This window comes from Aquarana catesbeiana, linkage group LG08 (assembly GCF_042186555.1).
Source record: "Aquarana catesbeiana isolate 2022-GZ linkage group LG08, ASM4218655v1, whole genome shotgun sequence".
In the NCBI taxonomy this organism is placed as follows: Eukaryota; Metazoa; Chordata; class Amphibia; order Anura; family Ranidae; genus Aquarana; species Aquarana catesbeiana.
In genome coordinates, this window is record NC_133331.1 from 109,918,031 (window position 1) to 109,940,155 (window position 22,125).

General features: G+C 40.8%; 1 protein-coding gene across 1 annotated transcript in view; it reads left to right on the plus strand.

Moving 5' to 3' along the window:
* The window catches only part of SLC16A9 (solute carrier family 16 member 9), a gene marked incomplete in the record, with an annotated part of 79,130 nt that overhangs the window by 30,396 nt on the left and 26,609 nt on the right, over window positions 1–22,125 (plus strand). The window contains 2 exon segments of the mRNA XM_073596306.1: window positions 12,164–12,307; window positions 22,026–22,121. Of these exon segments, the coding sequence (XP_073452407.1) occupies window positions 12,164–12,307; window positions 22,026–22,121 (240 nt within the window).

Genomic DNA, 22,125 nt, shown 5'->3' on the forward strand with positions numbered 1-22,125 from the left:
CCTTACGCTTATGCTTGTACATATGCGTAGAATCCTGTGGTTAAAAAATTAGTCAGCCGAAGCACCATGTAAAAACCTCCTAACTGGGTTCCCTTTTCATGGGGAGCAGCTTTTTGGAGAAGATTTGGACAAATATATCCAAACAATCTCTAGCAGGAAAAGTACTCTTTTGCCAGTCAAAAGAAAGTATAAACGCCCTTCATTTAAACAGGCTCTTTCCCCTGTGTCAGTGGCTTCTGCCTCTAGGCAGTGGCGACCGCCTCAGCCGTCAGACTCTAGAGGAAAACCTCAAGGTCAGACCCAGGCTCAAAAGAAGTCTGGGGCCGGAAACCTGCAAAGCAGAACCCTAAAGCCTCATCATGAAGAGGCAAACCCCCTCACCAAGGTGGGGGGAAGACTTCTGCAGTTTTCAGAAGTCTGGCAAGAGGAAATTCAGGACAGATGGGTCATCTCCACGGTAACACTGGGGTACAAGCTGGAATTTTGTGACTTTCGTTTCCTGAGGTCAGGCATTCCCAAAGATCCAGAGAAAAGACAATCTCTCTTTCAGGCACTAGACTGATTAATATCTCAAGGGGTGATCATACAGATCCCCACAAAAGAGCAAGGTTTGCTGTTTTATTCAAATCTTTTATGGTACCAAAACCAAATGGAGATGTCAGACCCATTCTAGATCTAAAAAATCTAAATCAGTTCCTGAAGATCCGCACCTTTTGCATGGAGACGATCAGGTCAGTAGTTTTTATCCTTCTAGGAGGAGAACTTCTGGCATCTATCGACATCAGGGATGCATATCTGCATGTTCCTATATTTCCCGCTCACCAAAAGTTTCTGCGGTTCGAGTTAGAACAACAGCATTTCCAGTTTGTAGCCCTGCCCTTCGAGCTAGCCACAGCACCCTGGGTGTTCACAAAAGTGCTGGCCCCACCTGGCGCCAGGTTAAGGGCACAGGGAATAACAGTCATAGCGTACCTAGACGATCTATTGCTAATAGACCAGTCGGTGGCTCGTTTGGAGCAAAGCGTACGCATTACAACCAGTTACCTGGAAAGTTTGGGTTGGATTCTCAACCTAGAGAAATCTTCCTTAATACCGCTAAAAAGACTAGAGTACTTGGGTCTGATCATAGACACTAGAGAACTGGTGTCGATGGTCAGGTCAAAAGGCGATCCCTCCAATCACCTTTGTATGAGGTTGCTAGGAACCATGGTGGCTTCATTCGAAGCAGTTCCCTATGCCCAGTTCCATTCAAGACTGTTGCAAAACAGTATCCTGTCCGCTTGGAACAAAATGATTCAAGCTTTAGACTTGCCAATGCGGCTGTCCCCAAGGGTGTCACAAAGCCTCAGTTGGTGGTTCCTAACTCAGAATCTGCTGAAAAGAAAATCCTTCAGACCAGTTACCTGGATAGTGGTAACGACAGATGCCAGCCTTTAAGGCTGGGGAGCAGTACTAGACAAGACAACTGTCCAGGGACAGTGGTCAAGAGCCAAAAGAACTTTGCCCATCAATATCCTAGAGATTCGCGCAGTGCGTCTGGCTCTAAAGGCCTGGACTTTCAGGTTACGGGATTGTCCTGTCAGGATCCAATCCGACAATGCCACAGCTGTGGCCAATATCAATCAGTAAGAGGGTACCAAGAGTCTCTTAGCACAGAGAGAGGTGAACCATATTCTAACTTGGGCAGAAAGGAATGTTCCGTGCATATCGGAAGTCTTCATTCCGGGAGTAGAGAATTGGCAGGTGGACTACTTGAGTCGCCAGCAGTTATTCCCAGGGGAATGGTCTCTTCACCGCGACATTTTTTGGCACGTTCCTGCCCCACGCTGAGGAAGTCCCGCCTACGGACGTAACACGTACAGGGGTCAGGTGTCACGCATGACGTCACCCATGGCCAATCTCGTGGGTATTACTACACACTTATGTGCCGGCACTTGGATCTGAGTGCGGCTCCATGTATGTGCAGTTTACTTCTTTTTAATACAATAAACATGGCATACAGAGAGCATTAGATCGCTGTGTTCTTTTTCCATATGATTTATCATCTCATTGACTGTGGACGAGTATTGGAGCTGCTATCTGTGGATTGCTTTCCTGGTATTACCGCTATGTGACCTGTTTCAGGTTGAGTCCTTGAGGTGAGAGGCCATCCTTTCTTTGTGGTGGAGGAATCACTGACACTGGATTTGAGATCTTCTGTCACCTGCACTTTATTTATTCCAGCTGTTTTTACACACACACCAGTTGGGACTTTTTTAGTTTATTATATGGACATTTATGAATTGCGCAACACTTTTTATTTTGATGTCCATTTGAGGTATTGTTTGAATTAACCTTGAGTGTCTGCCAGCAGTTCACCCTAGTTGTGTCCTTGTATGTCAGCGCTGAATATCCTTCTTGATTTATTTTAAATGTGACACTTTTGTAACCATTGAGAATATGTTCTTATTCGGATACACATTTAATGCTATTCAGTTATTCTGTTATGTTAGCTTCTTGAGACTAATATCTGCAGTTCCCAGGAAGTGTGGGATAGATTTTTCAGAGAGGCTGTTTAATTTATACAAGGGTTTCTTTGTATGAAGCAGTGGAAAATTAGGGTTACACTTAAACACTCTGAGTGCCTTAATAAAGAGGAATTACAGAAAGCATTATTGTATTATTGTGTTAAGCTTATGGAAAGCTTTATATTAAACATCTTGAGCTGTTATCTGATTAATTATTAGCAATAGCAAGTCATATAAATAAAATAGTTTGTAAGTTCAATAAAGGACACACTATCTAAGGTGCAGGACCACTAATAGTACTATTTAAAAAATAGGAAAAGACTCCATATGGTATTTCATATAAATTCTAGAGGAGATTTAAAGGTTAAGGTCCAGACAACTTGGAGGATAATGGTGAGTTAAATCATTCATGGACTTCCCATACATCCAAAGGCTTCTGTGGAAATATATCCATGTTAAAGTAACTAGATCTGTCCCCTCAAACCATAGATTTTGCTACATCCCCCATAATATGTATAGTGGCTTTGTAGATACTTACTTTCTACAGTTGGAAATGTTTTATTGCCCAGTTTGTTTCATTCTAAAAATAAAAAAACTACCTGACTGTATACTATGAGCAGGTGTGGATCTGCTTGTTGTTCGAGATGTGCTCATCTGGGTGATGCCCTTATTGTTTAGTCACATGTTCAGTTTGGTTCAGTTCCTGTTCAGTTGGGTGATGCCCCTATTGTTCAGTCAGTCAGAATAGTCATTCTTTCCATATTAAACAGTTATTTATCACACAAGATATCATCTCGTGTGGCGTATTGTAGTATGTAGGTATGGTGACCAGGTGTTTTAGTGATCGCTTTGGAGATCGGCTTTCCAAAATTCAGACCAACAAAAAAAACAATATGGCAAGACATTTTGTTAACAGACATGGATCCAATACGGAATTTCTTAGAGTACAGAGATTTATAACCTGATTAGAGAAGGTGACAGCTTCTCTCTGTTGAATAGAAAGGGCGGCATACTGGATTTTCACTCTAGAAACTAGAATCCCCACAGGGATGAATTTTGATGAAAGGTTATTCATATTATGAATAGGCCTGTTCTATATTTTCCCTTTCTGCTTTTAGGAGCAGTGACTCATCTTGTTTCCTATGAGGGAAAGCTAGGGTCCTTTTCACATGTTTACTCAAACTCTAACTACTACTTTACAATGGCTCAAACTAGAATTCACACACAAGCAAATGCTTCTTCATGCTGTGTAAAGATGACTCAGTACAAAGTTTCAATTATGAGAGCATTCAAAATGACAATGCAAAAAATTCACATGCAATATGTCATGTTTACAAAAAAATATAGCATTTTCAACCCTGACTATAATAAACAGAATATATACATAAGCAACAAACCATTTCCTTAAACAAAGCTGTGTTATTACCCATGCGCACTAGAAGTCCTTGGGGGGTAAAATTATCTTTGCAGCCCTGCTAATTAGATCTACTGATATCTGCTTGATGCTGCCTCCATTCTTCCACTTGTCTTAAAGGCAAGTTTGGTACAATGCAAAGCACAAAACACAAATGGGAATATCCCATGACAGCCAACCAAAATACACTTTAGCGAAGTTAGACCAGTAGGAGATTCTGATTGGTTACTGTGGATGCTGTAGTTTAGAGTATGTCTCTTTTCTTTTTAATACAAAAAAATATTGTTGTGTCCTGTGTGGAGATGGTTTTTGATGTTTCACATTAAGAAACATCAACAATGATTTATTATGTATCCATCTCATCCCCTGCATGGAGAGAACAACCATAGGCATTGGGACTAGTGCCAGGCAAAACAGGAGAACAAATATAGCTCCCTCTTGTGGTATAGAAAACATCTGAAAGTCCAAAGCTGCCTTTCTCAACCAGAGTTCCTCCAAAGGTTGCTAGAAGTTCCTTGAGTAATTTCTTCCAGACAAGTAACCATGAACAACAATGATCTTTTTTAGCTTTCAAAATACCACAAGTGTAAGGAGCATTCTTTCCAGTGATTTTACTGGAGGAGCTGTACTGAATATTAATAAAACTGAAATGGTATATATTGTACCCAGCTTGTCTTGTTACACTGTTACACTCAACTCAAGTTAAACCAAAAGTTTTGGGTGTAAATGTATCTACAGTTCTAGAAGATATTTTAAAAAGAAAACAAAGGACTAAAATCTTACATAGTACCACATTACATAGTTAGTCAGGTTGAAAAAAGACACAAGTCCATCCAGTTCAACCTTAAAAACAATAAATAAATAAAATAAAAAATATCGTACAATCCAATATACCCAATTTTATACCCTCAGTTGATCCAGAGGAAGGCAAAAAACCCCAGCAGAGCATGCTCCAATTTGCTACAGCAGGGGAAAAAATTCCTTCCTGATCCCCCAAGAGGCAATCGGATTTTTCTGGATCAACTTTACCTATAAATGTTAGTACCCAGTTACATTATGTACATTTAGGAAAGTATCCAGGCCTTTCTTAAAGCAATCTACTGAGCTGGCCAGAACCACCTCTGGCGGGAGTCTATTCCACATTTTCACAGCTCTTACTGTGAAGAAACCTTTGCGTATTTGGAGATGAAATCTCTTTTCCTCTAGACGTAAAGAGTACCCCTGTGTCCTCTGGGTTGACCGTAAAGAGAATAACTCAACACCAAGTTCACTATATGGACCCCTTATATATTTGAACATGTTGATCATATCCCCCCTTGTTCTCCTCTTCTCAAGAGTGAATAAATTCAGTTCCTCTAATCTTTCCTCATAGCTGAGCTCCTCCATGCCTCTTATCAGTTTGGTTGCCCTTCTCTGCACTTTCTCCAGTTCCCCGATATCCTTTTGAGAACTGGTGCCCAAAACTGAACTGCATATTCCAGATGAGGTCTTACCAATGATTTGAACAGGGGCAAAATTATATCTTTCTCTCTAGAGTTCATACCTCTCCTAATACAAGAAAGGACTTTGCTTGCTTTGGAAACCACAGCTTGGCATTGCATGCTATTATTGAGCTTATGATCTACCAAAACCCCCAGATCCTTCTCCACTACAGATTCCCCCAGTTGTACTCCCCCTAGCATGCATGATGCATGCATATTCTTAGCCCCCAAGTGCATAACTTTATATTTCTCAACATTAAACCTCATCTGCCACATAGTCGCCCAATTAGACAGTGCATTGAGGTTGGCTTGTAAATTGGAGACATCTTGTAAGGACGTTATTCTACTGCATAGCTTGGTGTCATCTGCAAAGACAGAAATATTACTTTCGATCCCAGACCCAATATCATTTATAAAGATATTAAAAAGTAAGGGTCCCAGCCCTGAACCTTGGGGTACACCACTGATAACCTTAGACCATTCAGAGTAAGAATCATTAACCACTACTCTCTGAATTCTGTCTTTTAGCCAGTTTTCTAATCATTTAGAAACTGATATTTCCAAGCCTGTAGACTTTACCTTACACATGACCCACGTGTGGGGAACTGTGTCGAACGATTTTGCAAAATCCAAGTATACCACGTCCACAGCCACCCCTCTGTCCAAGATTTTACTTACCTCTTCATAAAAAGAAATCAGGTTTGTCTGACAGCTTCTGTTTTTCATGAATTCATGCTGTTGCTTAAAATGTTTTTTTCCAGCAAGAACTCGTCTATGTGGTCTTTTATTAAACGCTCCATTATCTTCCAGACTATAGAAGTTAAACTAACAGGTCTATAGTTACTTGGTAAAGACTTTGATCCCTTTTCAAATATAGGCACCACGTTCACCCTGCGCCAATCTAGTGGTACTATTCCCGTCATTAATGAGTCCCTAAAAATTAGATACAATGGCTTTGAAACTACAGAGCTCAATTCTTTTAGGATCCGTGGGTGGATGCCATCAGGTCCAGGTGCTTTATCCACCTTTATTCTGTCTAAATAATTCTGGACAATATCACTTTTGAGCTATTGTGGATCATTCAGGGCTGTGTCACCATCATCCCCATTATGGACATAAGCTCCCCCATGCTCCTTTGTATACACAGAGCTGAAGAAAGTATTTAATAAATTTGCCTTCTCTTTGTCCCCAGTCACCCACTCTAGATTATTTTGTAAAGGGCCTACACGATCAGACCTGGCCTTTTTACTATTAATATATTTGAAGAATTTTTTGGGGTTTGTCCTACTATCTTTTGCAATCTGTCGTTCGTTTTGAATTTTTGCATCCTTGATTTCCTTTTTACATGTTCTGTTAAATTCTTTGGAACATTTAAACGACACCAGTGTTCCTTCATTTTTATATTTTTTAAAAGCTCTTTTCTTATTGTTTATAGCTTCTTTAACTTTGGCCGTGAGCCACATAGGTTTTGTTTTTAGCCTTTTAAACTTATTGCCCATGGGAATATACTTTGCAGTGAGGTCCCAAACAGTCTTTTTGAACAATTCCCATTTCTGTTCTGTGTTTATCAATGCAAATATTTCCTCCCAGTCTAAATCCTGGAGAGCAGCCCCTCATCCTTGGAAAATTTGCTCTCTTGAAGTTAAGTGTTTTTATCTTTCCCGTATGTATTTCTTGTTCACAGCTAATATCAATTGAAATCATGTTATGATCACTGCTACCCAGGTGTTCCTTTATCTGGACATTAGTAATAAGCTCTGCATGGTTTGAGATTACCAGGTCCAACAGAGCTTCATTCCTAGTTGGGGCCTCAATAAACTGGACCATAAAATTGTCCTGTAATAGGTTTATAAATTTTTGCCCTTTAACTGTCCCAGCAGTGCCATTACTCCAGTCAATTTCTGGGTAGTTAAAATCCCCCATTATTATCACTGTCCCAGCCCTTGCAGCCCTTTCCATCTGTGCAAGAAGCTGAGTCTCCACCTCCTCATTAACATTGGGTGGTCTGTAACAAACTCAAATGATTAACTTTGAACTACGCCCATCTATATGCAGTTCCACCCATAATGCTTCAGACTCATCACACTCTCCATCAACCAGGTCCTCTTTCACACTTGCTTTGAGATCACTTCTCACACTGAGACAGACACCACCACCTTTCCTTTTTACCCTGTCTCTCCGAAAGAATGCATATCCAGGAATATTAATCTTCCTTTTATCTAGTAATTGTAAAAAAAAGTAGAAAATCTAAAATTCTAAAGCAGAAATAGGTTTTACCATTACGTTCTTATGTACAGTGCCTTGCAAAAGTGTTCACCCCCCTTGGCATTTTTCGTGTTTTGTTGCCTCACAACCTGGAATTAACATGGATTGTTTGAGGATTTGCATAATTTAATTTACAGAACACGCCCACAACTTTGAAGATGTGTTTTTTTTTATTGTGAAGCAAACAACAAATAGGACAAAATAACAGAAAACGTTAATGTGCATAACTATTCACCCCCACCCCCCTAAAGTCAGTACTTTGTAGAGCCACCTTTTGTGGCTATCACAGCTCCAAGTCGCTTTGGATAAGTCTCTATGAGCTTGCAACATCTTACCACTGGGATTTTTGCCCATTCCTCCTTGCAAAACTGCTCCAGCTCCTTCAAATTGGATGGTTTGCGCTTGTGCACAGCAATTTTTTCTTTTGGAGTGAGGTCTGGGCTTTGACTAGGCCATTCCAACACATTTACATGTTTCCCCTTAAACCACTCAAGTGTTGCTTTAGCAGTGTGTGGGGTCATTGTCCTGCTGGAAGGTGAACCTCTGTTCTAGCCTCAAATCACACACAGAGTGGTACAGGTTTTGCTCAAGAATATCCCTGTACTTAGCACCATCCATCTTTCCCTCAACTCTGACCAGTTTCCCAGTCTCAACTGCTGAAAAACTTCCCCACAGCATGATGCTGCAACCACCATGTTTCACTGTGGGGATGGTGTTCTTTGGGTGATGTGATGTGTTGGGTTTGCGCCAGACATAGCGTTTTCTTTGATGGCCAAAAAGTTCAGTTTTAGTCTCATCAGACCAGAGAACCTTCCTCCATACATTTTGGGAGTCTCCCACATGCCCAACTCTATGGAGCATACGGCTTATTGTCGTCCTATGTACAGATACTCCAGTCTCTGCTGTGGAACTCTGCAGCTCCTCCAGGGTTACCTTTGCTGTTATGCCATGTTCTTTCCATTTGGTTATGATAGATTTGATGGTGCTCCTAGGGATCATCAAAGATTTGGATATTTTTTTATAACCTAACCCTGACTTGCACTTCTCAACAACATTGTCCCTTACTTGTTTGGAGAGTTCCTTGGTTTCCATGGCAGTGTTTGATTAGTGGTGCCTCTTGTGTAGGTGTTGCAGCCTCTGGGGCCTTTCAAAAAGGTGTGCATATGTAATGACAGATCATGTGACACTTAGATTGCACACAGGTGGACATCATTTCACTAATTTTGTGACTTCTGAAGGTAATTGGTTGCACCAGAGCTTTTTATGGCTTCAAAACAAAGGGGGTGAATACATACGCACATGCCAGTTATAATTTTTTTATTTCTGAAAAATAGTTTTATGTATATATTTTTCTAATTTTACTTCACCAACTTAGACTATTGTGTTCTGATCCATCACATATAATTCAGATTAAATAAACATTGAACTACAGGCTGTAATGTAACAAAATAGGTAAAAAGCCAAGGGGGTGAATACTTTTGCAAGGCACTGTATTTGTTCTCCATAAAGTAATAGACAGTGAGTGGAAAAAGCTTGTGGGTGCCTGATTACAGCACTAAGATGTTTTCTCTGACTTAGAATACAGCAATGGGTGTTCAGGGTAAAGCTGCTGATTGCACATTTCCTTGTACTTTTCTATGGGCCCATGGTATTGGTTTCTTAGATACTATTTGTATTGAAACACATGACAGATTTCCTAAGGACCGTTCTCTTTATATATAACTTGTCAGCAGAATTCTTGTTTACTAAGAGGTCAGAGTTATTGAGATGGCCAGTTGGCAGTTCCTTGAAATGAGTGTGTTGGTCTTGTGGTAGCTAATGATAATGAGAGCAATTTGAGCAACATTTAGCACAAGGTGAACAGATGGCTACAGGTTAATAGGCATTTTAGTTGTTGACTCCTCATTTCAGGTTTCCATCAGGATATGTGTACCGAAACTATAAAGTGACTGATGAGAGTTTTAAGATGAAGGTGGGCGTTAGATATAACAGAGGTGCATAAGCGCACATACTCATATCCTAAGCATGCTTTTGTGCTCAGTAAACACTGCTACCACCGCTCTTATCTTATAGTCAGGACTCAGGAGAAATAGACTGTAGATTAAAAAGGAGCAAATAGAGGTCTGCTCATTTGTGCATTGAACACAGTGTTTCCTCATACTGTATCTTTACTAATCATCACATTAACAGTATAGCTTTTTAAGAAACCATACCATTCTTTTCAACAATAATCTCCAAATTCAAACATATTCCTGCACACTGGAAGATCTGTAGGATATGGGAGATTTTTGTCAGCTTTGATTTGTCATTTCTGAGACTTTATATTCCCTGATTAACTGTAGGGATGTTCACATGCATGGGAGCGATCTGTGACTAGCAAAAAGCAACCGGATGTTTTTTTTTCTATTTTTAAATGGTGTTTACTGGTAAATAATCTGTTAAAAATGTATATGTAAATATTTAAACTATGACAAATTTCCTTCGAATAGCGTCAGCAGTATTAGTCATCTGTCCACTTGTGTACGTAGATGAACAGCCATCTTCCAAGCAGTAATATTAGTGCTGTAGCTCTATTCTTATACCAGTCTACTAGTCAGTATGCTGAGGCTTGCCAGCCATACATCAGAACGGAAAAAAAGAGGGGCTTCCACCATATCAGAGAAAGTGTGGTGGTCCCATCCCTGATAGGACAAACCAAGAAAGAATATTCCCTGGGTGGGACTTAAGAAGACCACCAACACTAATATATGTATAAAAAACTTCTTTATTTTATCTCAAATATTAAAAATCAGACAATGAAGAAAAACTGTTCTCACACGATATAATAGCGGGTATATGCTGTGCCAGCTACACAGGGGCCACGTCCTGTACATTAATAACCTTACCATAGGGCATTGGAAGTCAGGGACCTTTGGCTAGCATTCGCTAGCTTTGTAGTTCTATTTGAGGCTCTGGTCTGTTTCCGTCCTTACTGCCCTCTTAAAGCATTTATCGTTGAAACCCTATCACTGGCATATACCCGCTATTATATCATGTGAGAACAGTTTTTCTTCAAGCCAACAATATTTGTTTTGAGTGACGTCCTATGCCTTTCTTGATATTTGATTTTTCAAGTTCCTGATATGGAATCGCTCCAATTGAACCAATATATGTGACCATTCTCCATCATATACCCATGACGAAGGTGTAAAAAACCAGAAACGCGTCGGGGATCAGGGTCTTTACCCATCGGAGAGTATCAGTGTCTTTTTGCAATTGTTTTGACTTTTTTATGTGGTTTGCTATGTTTATTGGATGCACTACCAGATGTCATACGTCGTTTTATATTTTGTTCACTTGTCTGATTTTTAATATTTGAGATAAAACAAAGACGTTTTTTATACATATATTAGTGTTGGTGGTCTTCTAAAGTCCCACCCATAGGGTATTCTTTCTTGGTTTATACATCAGAACGGGATGTATCTAGGTATTTCCACATTTACCACTGTGTTAGGTCATACTTGAAATGCCTTATTGTTTGGTTATCATGGTGACATTCAGCCATTTTTCTGTAAAACTTTTCCTTCTTTCTTTTTTTTTGTAATAACAGGGTTGCTTTTAAGCCAACTTATCAGTCACCTAGGTTCCTAGGCAGTGGTGGCCCGACCATTAGGGGCGCCTGGGCGCTGCCCCCTCTATCCACGCCACCCCCTATAAGTATAATAGATAGATTCATGCATAGCATGAATATATCCACGGCCATCACGGCCTCCCCCTATTCATGCATCTGGCCCCTTTCAGGATGCCACGTGCCTGAATTACAGCGGCGGGGTGTTTTTTTGAAGCACCTGATTAGAGCCATAGGCTTCAAAATAGGGTGGGCTTGGAGCACAGAGCATTGCGCCATGAGTCCACCCAGATGTTACAACAAAGAATAATTATTCGCTGTTGTAACACTGATCCTCAATCCGGCCAATCAGAAGCAGGTGTGAGACCCGTTTTCCGATTGGTGGAAAAGAAAACACTCCCGATTGGCTGCCGAGGAGGAGGAAGGAAACGGAAGCCGTCAATGCCCGTGGAGAGCAGAGGAAGGGAAAGCTGTCACCACCGCCGAGCAAGGAAAGCTGCCGATGAAGTGCTGCATAGATGGGGTAAGTGCACCAGACATGGGGGGGGTTTAGGGTTGTACTTTTTTGCCACCCCCAAAAAAAACAAAAAACTGTGACATCACCCGGGCTCCCTGAACGGCCGGTGTTTCATTCTCCAAGGGCTTTTGGATTGGTGCCCCCCACAGCAGCCCTACCGCGGCACTGGATGACCTTATCCCTTCGATGCCTGGAGATGTTGCATGGGTATTGTTGGCTTTTTAATCTCTAATTCTGACTATTTTCTTTAACTACTTTAATGGGCACTCACAGAGCAGAAAGGGACAAGAAAGTCATTAAACACTTCAGTGCTTCATGCTGCATGTGAAACTAAACAGCTATTATAAAATCCATTATCTTTTTTTTTTGCAGGTCCCCTGTGTAGCGCTTGTGTCTCTTCTTTTGGCGCTCGACCAGTTGCCATTTTCAGTGGTTTCTTGATAGGCGGGGGTCTGATATTGAGCAGCTTTGCTCCAAATATTTACTTCCTTTATTTTTCATATGGATTTATGGTTGGTAAGTAACATGTTTCATGAAACAAAGTACATTTACAATATGCACTGGAATAATAACATAGTGTTAATGTATTGCATGTGAAATGTAGATCATGTTACATTATTGTATCAAAAATTTTAAATTCAGTTTTACCTCTGCTATGTTTGAGTAATATTACAAATGCTGTGTGTATGCCAATATGACTTCAATATATGAAGGCGTCCACTGCTGACCTTTTCTTGTGAGAATGCCAATTTTCTGGTTGTCTTTTTATCTAAGGACTCTAAAACTTTTTAAATATGCAGATATGACCTGGCTTTGCTTTTCCTCCACTTTTTGCATTCTGGCTCCTGGTCAGCAATTCAGAAATTGTGTTCTGAGACTGCCAAATATTTAAAGTTGTCAATAGCAGGTCAGAAAGGTCAGCCTCTATATTTTCTCAGTATGGGCTTACTTTAAAGTGGTTGTAAAGTTAGAAGGTTTTTTACCTTAATGCATTCTAGCATTAAGATAAAAAAAATTTCTGTGTGCAGCAGCCCCCCTTAGCTCCCCTAATACTTACCTGCGCTCCCGCTGATCCAGCCATGTTGCACGAGAGACTCGGCTGCCTGGGACTCCCTTCCTCATTGGCTGAGACAGCAGTGCCGCCTCATTGGCTCCCCACTGCTGTCAATCAAAGTCAATAAGCCAATGAGAAAAGAAAGATAGCGGGGGCAGTGGCTCCATGTCTGAATGGACACAGGGAGCTGTGGCTTGGCTCAGGTGCCCCCATAGGCACACACAGCCCGGGTCAGCCCTGCCCACTTTTCACAGGTGTTGAATGACAGCAGCAAGAGCTAATGGCACCCGCTGCTGCCCTATTCTCCTATGGAAAGAGAGGGTAGAAGAACTGCAGATAGGCACAGTGATGGATCGATACAGGACTTAGACAAGTGTTGGGGGGGGGGGGGGCACAGCCAGTGGCAAAACATTTTTTACCTAAATGCAGAGAATGCATTAAAGTGGCTGTAAACCCTTACATATACCCTGTGAAGTGACTGGCCTCAGGTGATACACAGAGATGAAACAAATCCTCCTACATAAGTTGTACCTGTTTATCTGCAGTAGTCTCTCCCCTTCACAGAATCTGCAGGGGGCAGGGAGCTGACGTTACATCAGTGAGGAGAGGTCTGAGAGCTGATTGGAGGGAAGAGCCACCCCCCCCTTTACAAAGCACACAGGAACAGAGCTGGGGCTGTCATTCACAAGCTGTGCCCTCCCCTGTCACTATTTTCTCTTGCTGTCATGAAAACTCATCAGAAGTGCTTCATGCTGATAGCAGAGGAAAGGAGCAGCAGACAGAAATTACACTTAGTGATCTGGATTGAGACAGGCACACACTATAGAGAGAGAAGCTTTGTTCATATTTCATGTCTGAGGTTTACAACCACTTTAAGGTAAAACATGTTTTAGCTTTAGAACCACTTTAACCACTAGGCGTCCGCGCTATAGCCGAAAGACGGCTACAGCGCGGACTCCAATTGCCGGGAGGGCGTCCCTGGACGTCCTCCCTTTTACTTCCGCGTTGCGCGCTCCCGCGGGCGCGCATCGGGGAAGTTTTGTGCTGGCCGTGTCCCTCGGACACAGCCAGTCACAGATCGCCGTAAATGGCCAATGACAGCGGCTGTTTACAGTGCGATCGCTCTGCCAATGAGAGAGGATCTCGTATGTAAACATATGAGATCCTCTCTCATCGCCGGCTCTCCCTCCTCACACAGAGACAGCGTGTGAGGAGGGAGAGCGGAACCGCTGCGGCGGTGAGTAAACAGAAAAAAAAAAAGTGTCAGCACAGTTATCTGCTCCTGCCATCTGCCCCAGCCATCTGCCCCTGCCATCTGTCCCCAGTGCCATCTGTCCTGCCATCTGTCCCTGCCATCTGTCCCCAGTGCCATCTGTCCTGCCATCTGTCCCTGCTGTCATGTCCCTGCCATCTGTCCCCAGTGCCATCTGTCCTGCCATCTGTCCCTGCTGTCATGTCCCTGCCATCTGTCCCCAGTGCCATCTGTCCCCACTGCCATCTGTCCCCAGTGCCACGTATAAGTGCCATCTGTCATCAGTGCCACATAGTGCCATCTGTCATCAGTGTCACGTGTCATGAGTGCCACGTATCAGTGCCATCTGTCATCAGTGCCACGTATCAGTGCCATCTGTCATCAGTGCCACGTATTAGTGCCATCTGTCATCAGTGCCACGTATCAGTGCCATCTGTCATCAGTGCCATGTATTAGTGCCATCTGTCATCAGTGCCATGTATTAGTGCCATCTGTCATCAGTGCCACATATTAGTGCCATCTTTAATCAGTGCCACATATTAGTGCCATCTGTCATCAGTGCCATTTGTCATCATCGCCACGTGTCATCAGTGCCACATATTAGTGCCATCTGTCATCAGTGTCACGTGTCATCAGTGCCACGTATTAGTGCCATCTGTAGTGCCATGTATTAGTGCCATCTGTCATCAGTGCCACGTATTAGTGCCATCTGTCATCAGTGCCATGTATTAGTGCCATCTGTCATCAGTGCCACATCAGTGTCAGTGCCACGTATCAGTGCCATCTGTCATCAGTGCCACATCAGTGCCACGTATCAGTGCCATTTGTCATCAGTGCCATGTCAGTGTCACGTGTCATTGTCCTGGTGCTCCAGGGCCTTCAAAAGTGTAATAGGTAGTCAACAAATTCGATGTGTAATTTATGCTCCTAGAACACGTGATGGCGCTCCCTGCATGTTGGGCCTCTCTATGTGGCCAGGCAGTGAAAAAGTCCCACACATGTGGTATTGTAATACTCAGGAGGAGTAGCAGAATGTATTTTGGGGTGTCATTTGTGGTATATACATGCCATGTGAGAGAAATAACCTAATACAATGACAATTTTGTGGGGGAAAAAAAAAAAAATCTTCATTTTGCAAAGAATTTTGGGAAAAAATGACAACATCAAAAACCTCACCATGCATCTTACTAAATACCTTGGATTGTCTACTTTCAAAAAAGGGGTCATTTGGGGGGTATTTGTACTTTCCTGACTTGTTCGGGTCACAAGAAATGAGATAGGCCGTCAGTACTTCAGGTGTGATCAATTTTTTATGATTTGCACCATAACTTGTATACTCTATAACTTTCACAGAGACCAAATAATATCCACTAATTTGGGTTATTTTTTACCAAAGATATGTAGCAGTATAAATTGTGGCCAAAATTTATGAAGAAAAATTACTAATTTGCAAAATTTCATCACAGAAACAAAGAAAAATGCGTTTTTTTTCAAAATTTTCGGTCTTTTTTCATTTATAGCGCAAAAAATAAAAAACCCAGAGGTGATCAAATACCACCAAAAGAAAGCTCTATTTGTATGAAAAAAAGGACAAAAAATTCATTTGGGTACAGTATTACATGACTGAGTAATTGTCATTCAAAGTGTGAGAGCACTGAAAGCTGAAAATTGGTCTGGTCACGAGGGGGGTTTAAGTGCCCAGTTGTCAAGTGGTTAAAGAAAAACTGATGTTACCTGTTTACTGTATTTGAGATTTAATATCTCTTAGATATGATCTGGGTTAAATGAGAGTTCTTTGACCATGAGTGAAAGCTTTAACACAATAACAAAAACGTATTGGTATATAGTAAAGTAGAGGTAGTGTAGACCCCCGCGCTTATGGTATAAAATACAAAGTATATATAAAGAACTGTAGCCTCTACCAATAAATTCACAATAGCGTAAAATTTTGAATAATATGCGAAGAGAGGGATAGAAATGGCGCTGTTCTTACTATGAGTTAATCCAAAAACTCTAAATGATAAAGGGGTTCCTTTAGTATGTGCAAAGCAGTGCATAAAATAGTGCATAAAATGTGCAAATGTGCAAAGGATTGGCAATAATGATTGTCGTGCAGGAACACAAAAAATTATAAAAAACACTAATTAATATCCGCACTGTTATGTCCTGCTGTGTGGTGGTGTATGTAAGCTTCCTAATCAGAGGACCACTATCTGTGATAAATGCTCATAAAATACAAAATCAGAAAGAACATATGTGCATTCAAACAAATAAAATAATAAAAAGGTATATTCCTGTGCAAAATCCACAATATAACCAGTGTATAATAATGCTGTGGTACTGGACTCAACGTGCATATAAAGTCCTTTAGGTACTGGTGTGTTGAAAGGCCCAAAATAAAGTGACAATGTGCAAATTATTCTGTGCTTCTTAGAAAAGGTGCACCATAGGAAACGCACTCACTGTTATTATTCACCCCACAAGGAGGTATTTCACTTTCACAGTATGAGCCACTGTGTAGCATGCGGAATAGGAAAACCTCTTGTCCTGTGTCCGCAAAGTGCTTCCGTGTCTGCGGTGTAAGTGGTCTCCTTGCGACTAGCCTCTTATATTGCCCACATATAGAGAAGAAAGAAGCTCCATAGTGTATTACCGTAAAAAAAACAACCAAGTATTTATTCACACAGTTGATGGGTACTCACATTTAGTAAAAAATTACAAAGCAAAAAGTTAAAATCAGGAAGCCGTGACGATCTGCGCTCCACAGCCCGAAAACCGAAAGTGATGCAATGACGCCGTTGCCTTATGAGTTTATGTGAAATCTCCATTAATAGCTGTAAAATATTGTAATTATGAATATATTTCATTTAGCGTGTATCTATGGAGGGCGTGCAACATAGCTTCACAAAAGTGTCTGTTAAACCAGACAATTCGGTGCCTAGGCTTGTGTATCTAAACAATGGGACCCAAACCTCATTTTTCTACACATATTCACTTCAAAGGATCCCATGTTTGGATATGCAATGAAGGGAGGAGAACCCGCATTCAATACTTAACTTCCCAGAAAAAGGTCAAGTTAATCTCCTGCTCAGAATAGTCACAAGGATATGCATTAAAGGGGGCTGACTTATACAAAGTATAGGGATTGGAGATGTAGCCAGTCCTTAACCAGGAATAGGGAAGCCCACCAATCAGAGCCAAGCTATGCCAACCAATGAGGCATCAGCCTGTAATGATATACACAGACTAGATGGGAAGGAAACACACACTCTATGGCAGAGCAGTCACGTGAATGGAACCTCTATGGGAATGGTAAATATGGGAAATCTCCCTTGTACTTGTATCTAAATATGTTGGTCTTAAGTCTTTTATGTCCTACTGTTTGTAGATTAATGTTTTAAGGAATTTACTCTGTATTCCTTCATATAATCCATGATTTTTACACTTTCCCTGTACAAATAGATAGATTGTGTGTATTAGTCTAGGCCTACTTTACTATATACCAATACATTTTTGTTATTGTGTTAAAGCTTTCACTCATGGTCAAAGGACTCTCATTTAACTCAGATCATATCTGAGAGACATTAAATCTCAAATATAGTAAACGGGTAACACTAATAAGTAGAACAGTAGGGCGCAATCTGAGTGTAGCATATTAGCATATTTATTGTGATGAAAAATACAAATGGCCACTCATATTGTGACAGTTAAAATCAGGCTCATCACATATAAAGGGCTTCCGGTGGACAGTCTCCCATAACAGGGAACCTCAGACCAACATAGAAACACTGATTGGATAGATACACATGCAGGACTAAGAGAACACACCAGGGGGCGCCAAACTAAGTGCAGCACTAGTAAATTAACAACTCACTTTTTGTATAAAATCCGTGGGTGGTCAGCTCATGCATCTGGGATGGGGAGCCTCTTCCTAAAGCCTGCAACCTGGAAAGTACAGACGTCAGGCTGGATGACAGTGTGACAGTGCAGTGATCACGCCTGGTATGCTCACGTCCTACCCATCTTGTAGGTTTCCACTTCCTCATCTAAGCTCTCATCCAGCCTGACACCTGGACTTTACAGGCTGCAAGTTTTAGGAAGAGGCTTCCTATCCCAGATGCATGAGCTGAAATGCTCAGAGACTGCATACGAAAAGTGCCATTTCTCCTTCCCATTTGAGTTGCTAATTTACTAGTGTTTCTCAGTACATTTAATACTGCATTAAGTTTGGCACCCCCCCCCGTGTGTTCTCTTAGTCCTGCAGGTATATCCAGCCACCCAGCGTTTCTATGTTGGTCTGAGGTTCCCTGTTGTTGTGAGACTGTCCACCGGAAGCCTTTTATATGTGATGAGCCTAATTTTAACAGTCACAATGTGAGTTGCTATTTGTCTTTTTCATCACAATAAATCTGTTAACATATTACACTCAGCTTGCACCCTGCTGTTTTTCTTTCACCTCTTTTCAGAGGAGGTGCATTCAGCGGGAAGTTACCCTGAATGCTCCAATTGGACTTCTTATGAACTTTTTGCTCTTCTGCATAGACATTTATGTACACATGACACTTACTGTGCCATATATTTCATTACTGTTAAAAAAATAGTTTATTTACAAAGAGTTGAGTTTAAGTTATTACTGGTTTATTTTGTATAAAAACATTTTTTTAGCTCTAGTAGTTATATAAATGTGAGTGGAATCATTATCCTTGCTGAATGACTACAGAGAAAAGATGAATTACCGATTAAACCACACAGAATTTATTATTACTACAGATATTTTATAGTGCTCACAGTTTATGCAGTGCTTTTACATATTGCACCGTCACATCCATCCCTACTTTCAAGGAGCTTACAGTCTAAGGTCTCTATCTTGCATGCATGCATACAGTGCATACTAGGGCCAATTTATACAGGGGTTCCCTACCAGAATACCTTTGAAGTGTGGAAGGAAATAGTAGAACCTGGAGGTAAGCCACACAAGCACAGGGAGAACATGCCATCTCCATGCAGGCAACGTCTTTGTTGGGATTTAAACCAATTACCCCAGTGCTGCAAGGCAGGGGTGCTAACCACTAAGCCACTGTGTTACCTGATATTTGCATATGTTTGCAAAGTCCAAATGATACCATTATAAAGAAGGCCATGTAAATCCTACAGCATCTGCAGTTCTACATTATTGTGTTCCAGCTTACAGCCCTATAGAACGCAGGGCATTATCTGATACGGTTTTGCTTATGTAAACTGTTTATTGTTGCTTTGATATTATATCTTTTCCAGCTGTGTCACAGGCTGCACATTTGGGTACACCTATTAAGAAGTGTGTCTGCATTGCTTAGATTCCAATCACATAATACGTTTTGAGTAAATAAACATATAATATATATTTTACAAACATCTGTTACACTAAGCCTTATATATTAAACATAATAAATGTGGGGGTTGTCTATAATATACCCCCTTGATTGTGAATTACATTAATATATCTCTGAACTTTTTTTTAAAGAGCATTTTCAGCATATTCTTATGGGTATACTTATTATATTGCCATTTTTTTTTGTCTAGTGCAGATGACACTAATATGCCCCTTGATATTGTCTTATTGTACCTGATGTGAATATCTTACTTTGCTAATGCTGTTAACAGAAAACATTTGACGACATCTGCTTCTGTACTCTGCGGGTTAACTGTTGTTCAGTGTGTGAACAGAAGTGACACCACATATAGAACAGTCAGCATAAAACTGCTGGCTGTCTGCCAGTACTGATGCAGCGAAAAACACTTTGCAAGTACTAGCCAAGGAGGATGTGAGACTCAAGGCTCACTTAGTTTTCCCATGGCTAAACATGTTTACATTTTGTCTTATTTATGATTATTGTATGGTGAATTAAATCTAAAGTGTATGTAAAAACAACAACTACTCATGTTTGCTACTATAAAATAAAATTAAAAATATTTTCATGTATCTATTCAAAAATGAGTACAAATAAAAATACCTGTTAAGCCCTTCAGTAATTCGTAGCTATCTCTTGCAGCCTGTGTTACCTCAAAAGAGTCAAATTAGCCCTCCTAATTCTTATCTGAGACCTCAGAACAATTATTCTTTATTTTGAAGTAAATAGGACAGTGGGAGGGTTTGAGTAGTTTAGCAAAGACAACTGGGCAGGGCTGACACCGCCTAAGCCACAAAAGTCCAGTCTACAACAGAACTTAGGAGCTGAGTGCATTTCTGACAGATCAACAGGTATTGTTCTGGGCTTGCAGGGTCTTTAAAAGTGATAAATATGCATTGCACACAACAAAAAACAAAATTGCCCATGGGACTTTTAAAGAGCAGGCCTCAAAACGTACCAAGTAAAATTTTTTAATGAATTTATTTAAGACACATTTAAAAACAACATGTAATACAGAAAAAAGAAAATATATTAAGCATCAACATATTGGTAAATTTTACATTCATGTAATAAACCTTTCCATGAGACCCAGATATGTCACAAAGATGACTGTCAGTAGTCTAGGATAGCTGTGCTAGGTCTCCATGCGTTTCACGAGAGGAGTCTCAATTCTTCGGGAGAAGCACAGATAGATGCCTGGAGATCAAAAGCGCTAATAAGTAAATAGAGCAAAAAAAAGGGGGAAGGTGCCAAGCATTTACATATAAGATTCAGTATATTCCACTTACAATTGATGAGAAGCTCCTGGCCTACTGGCGTAGTATAGATGACTCTTTGTAAAGTAGTCGAAATATTGATGTACATGGGTGGGTATACCACCCTAAATTTATGAAAGAAACTTAAAAACAAAACATCCATAAAAGTAGCTGGATAAATGCATAAAAAGCCAACCATGCCACTAAGCTTCTCCTGGGAGCTGTGTGAGGGTGGGGGGATGGAAACCAGTGAGAGGCCGCAAGAAACCCAAGAAACTGGAACCTGGGCGAAGAAAAGTGCCCAGAATTGCTGAATTTCTACAGTGAGCTCAGTGTACAGGGGCAGACAGGCAGGTAAGTAACTTTAATGCAAACGAGACTAAAGCAAGTCTCTTCTGCGTTTAAAATCCTGCCTGTTTGTCCTTTTTTTCCCCCACTTTAAATACTGATGGACATAGCATGGTTGTGTTTTGTTCCTTAGAATAGCCATAAATAGCCTAATCCCACTCCAGATATATGGGAAAAAGCAATGGTCAGGTGACAATCGGTCTGTTTAGGGCTAACTAGGGTGAAATATTGAAGGGTTTCCATGTCACAAGTGCATAATCTTAAACTTTTTAAATCTGCTGAAAAATTTCTGTACAATAGTGCTAATATGTCTCTCTTTTCAAAGGGAAGGAAGGTGTTAAAACACACACATACTGCTTCTGTCTGATGGGCGAATTATGTTTGAAACAGCAGTGAATTGAATATGCAGATGTATTTCCATGTGTTGCTCTCTCTGAAACATCTGCCTGTCTATAACAACTCAAACTTCTATCTCTGCTCCTGTAAGGCATCATTCACACAGGAGTACCGATCTGTACAACTGTGTGGGGGACGTCTTTATCCACGTGGGATACACAGGTGTTCCATACAGGCAGCGTGTTGAAATCAATGACAGGTGTCCAGCTGCTCTGACCTGCATGGGTCTCCAAGTGCATCCCCGGCTTTACATCTGTGAGAATCTGATGCACAGATCAGAACGCGTGTGAATTCTGATCTACAGTAATGATATAAAGTATGGGATGTGTGTCAAGATCCATGCTGATCTGTGAATTTCGTGTTGGTAAAGACGGCCGAAGGCACGGGTGTATAATGATTACCCAATGTATACTTTTTTCCTTTGATGATAATAACTGGAAAAAATCTGATGATCTTATCTTCTAATAAAGCAGTGTAAAAGTATAAATGTCCGCAGTAACTATTTGGATCTAAGAACATATTTTTAAAATTTTTTTTTTAGGTTTTGGGTGCGGATTATTGTACACCGCTACGGTGACTGCAACCTGCCAGTATTTTGAAAAGCGACGAGGACTTGCACTTGGAATTGTTTCAACAGGTAT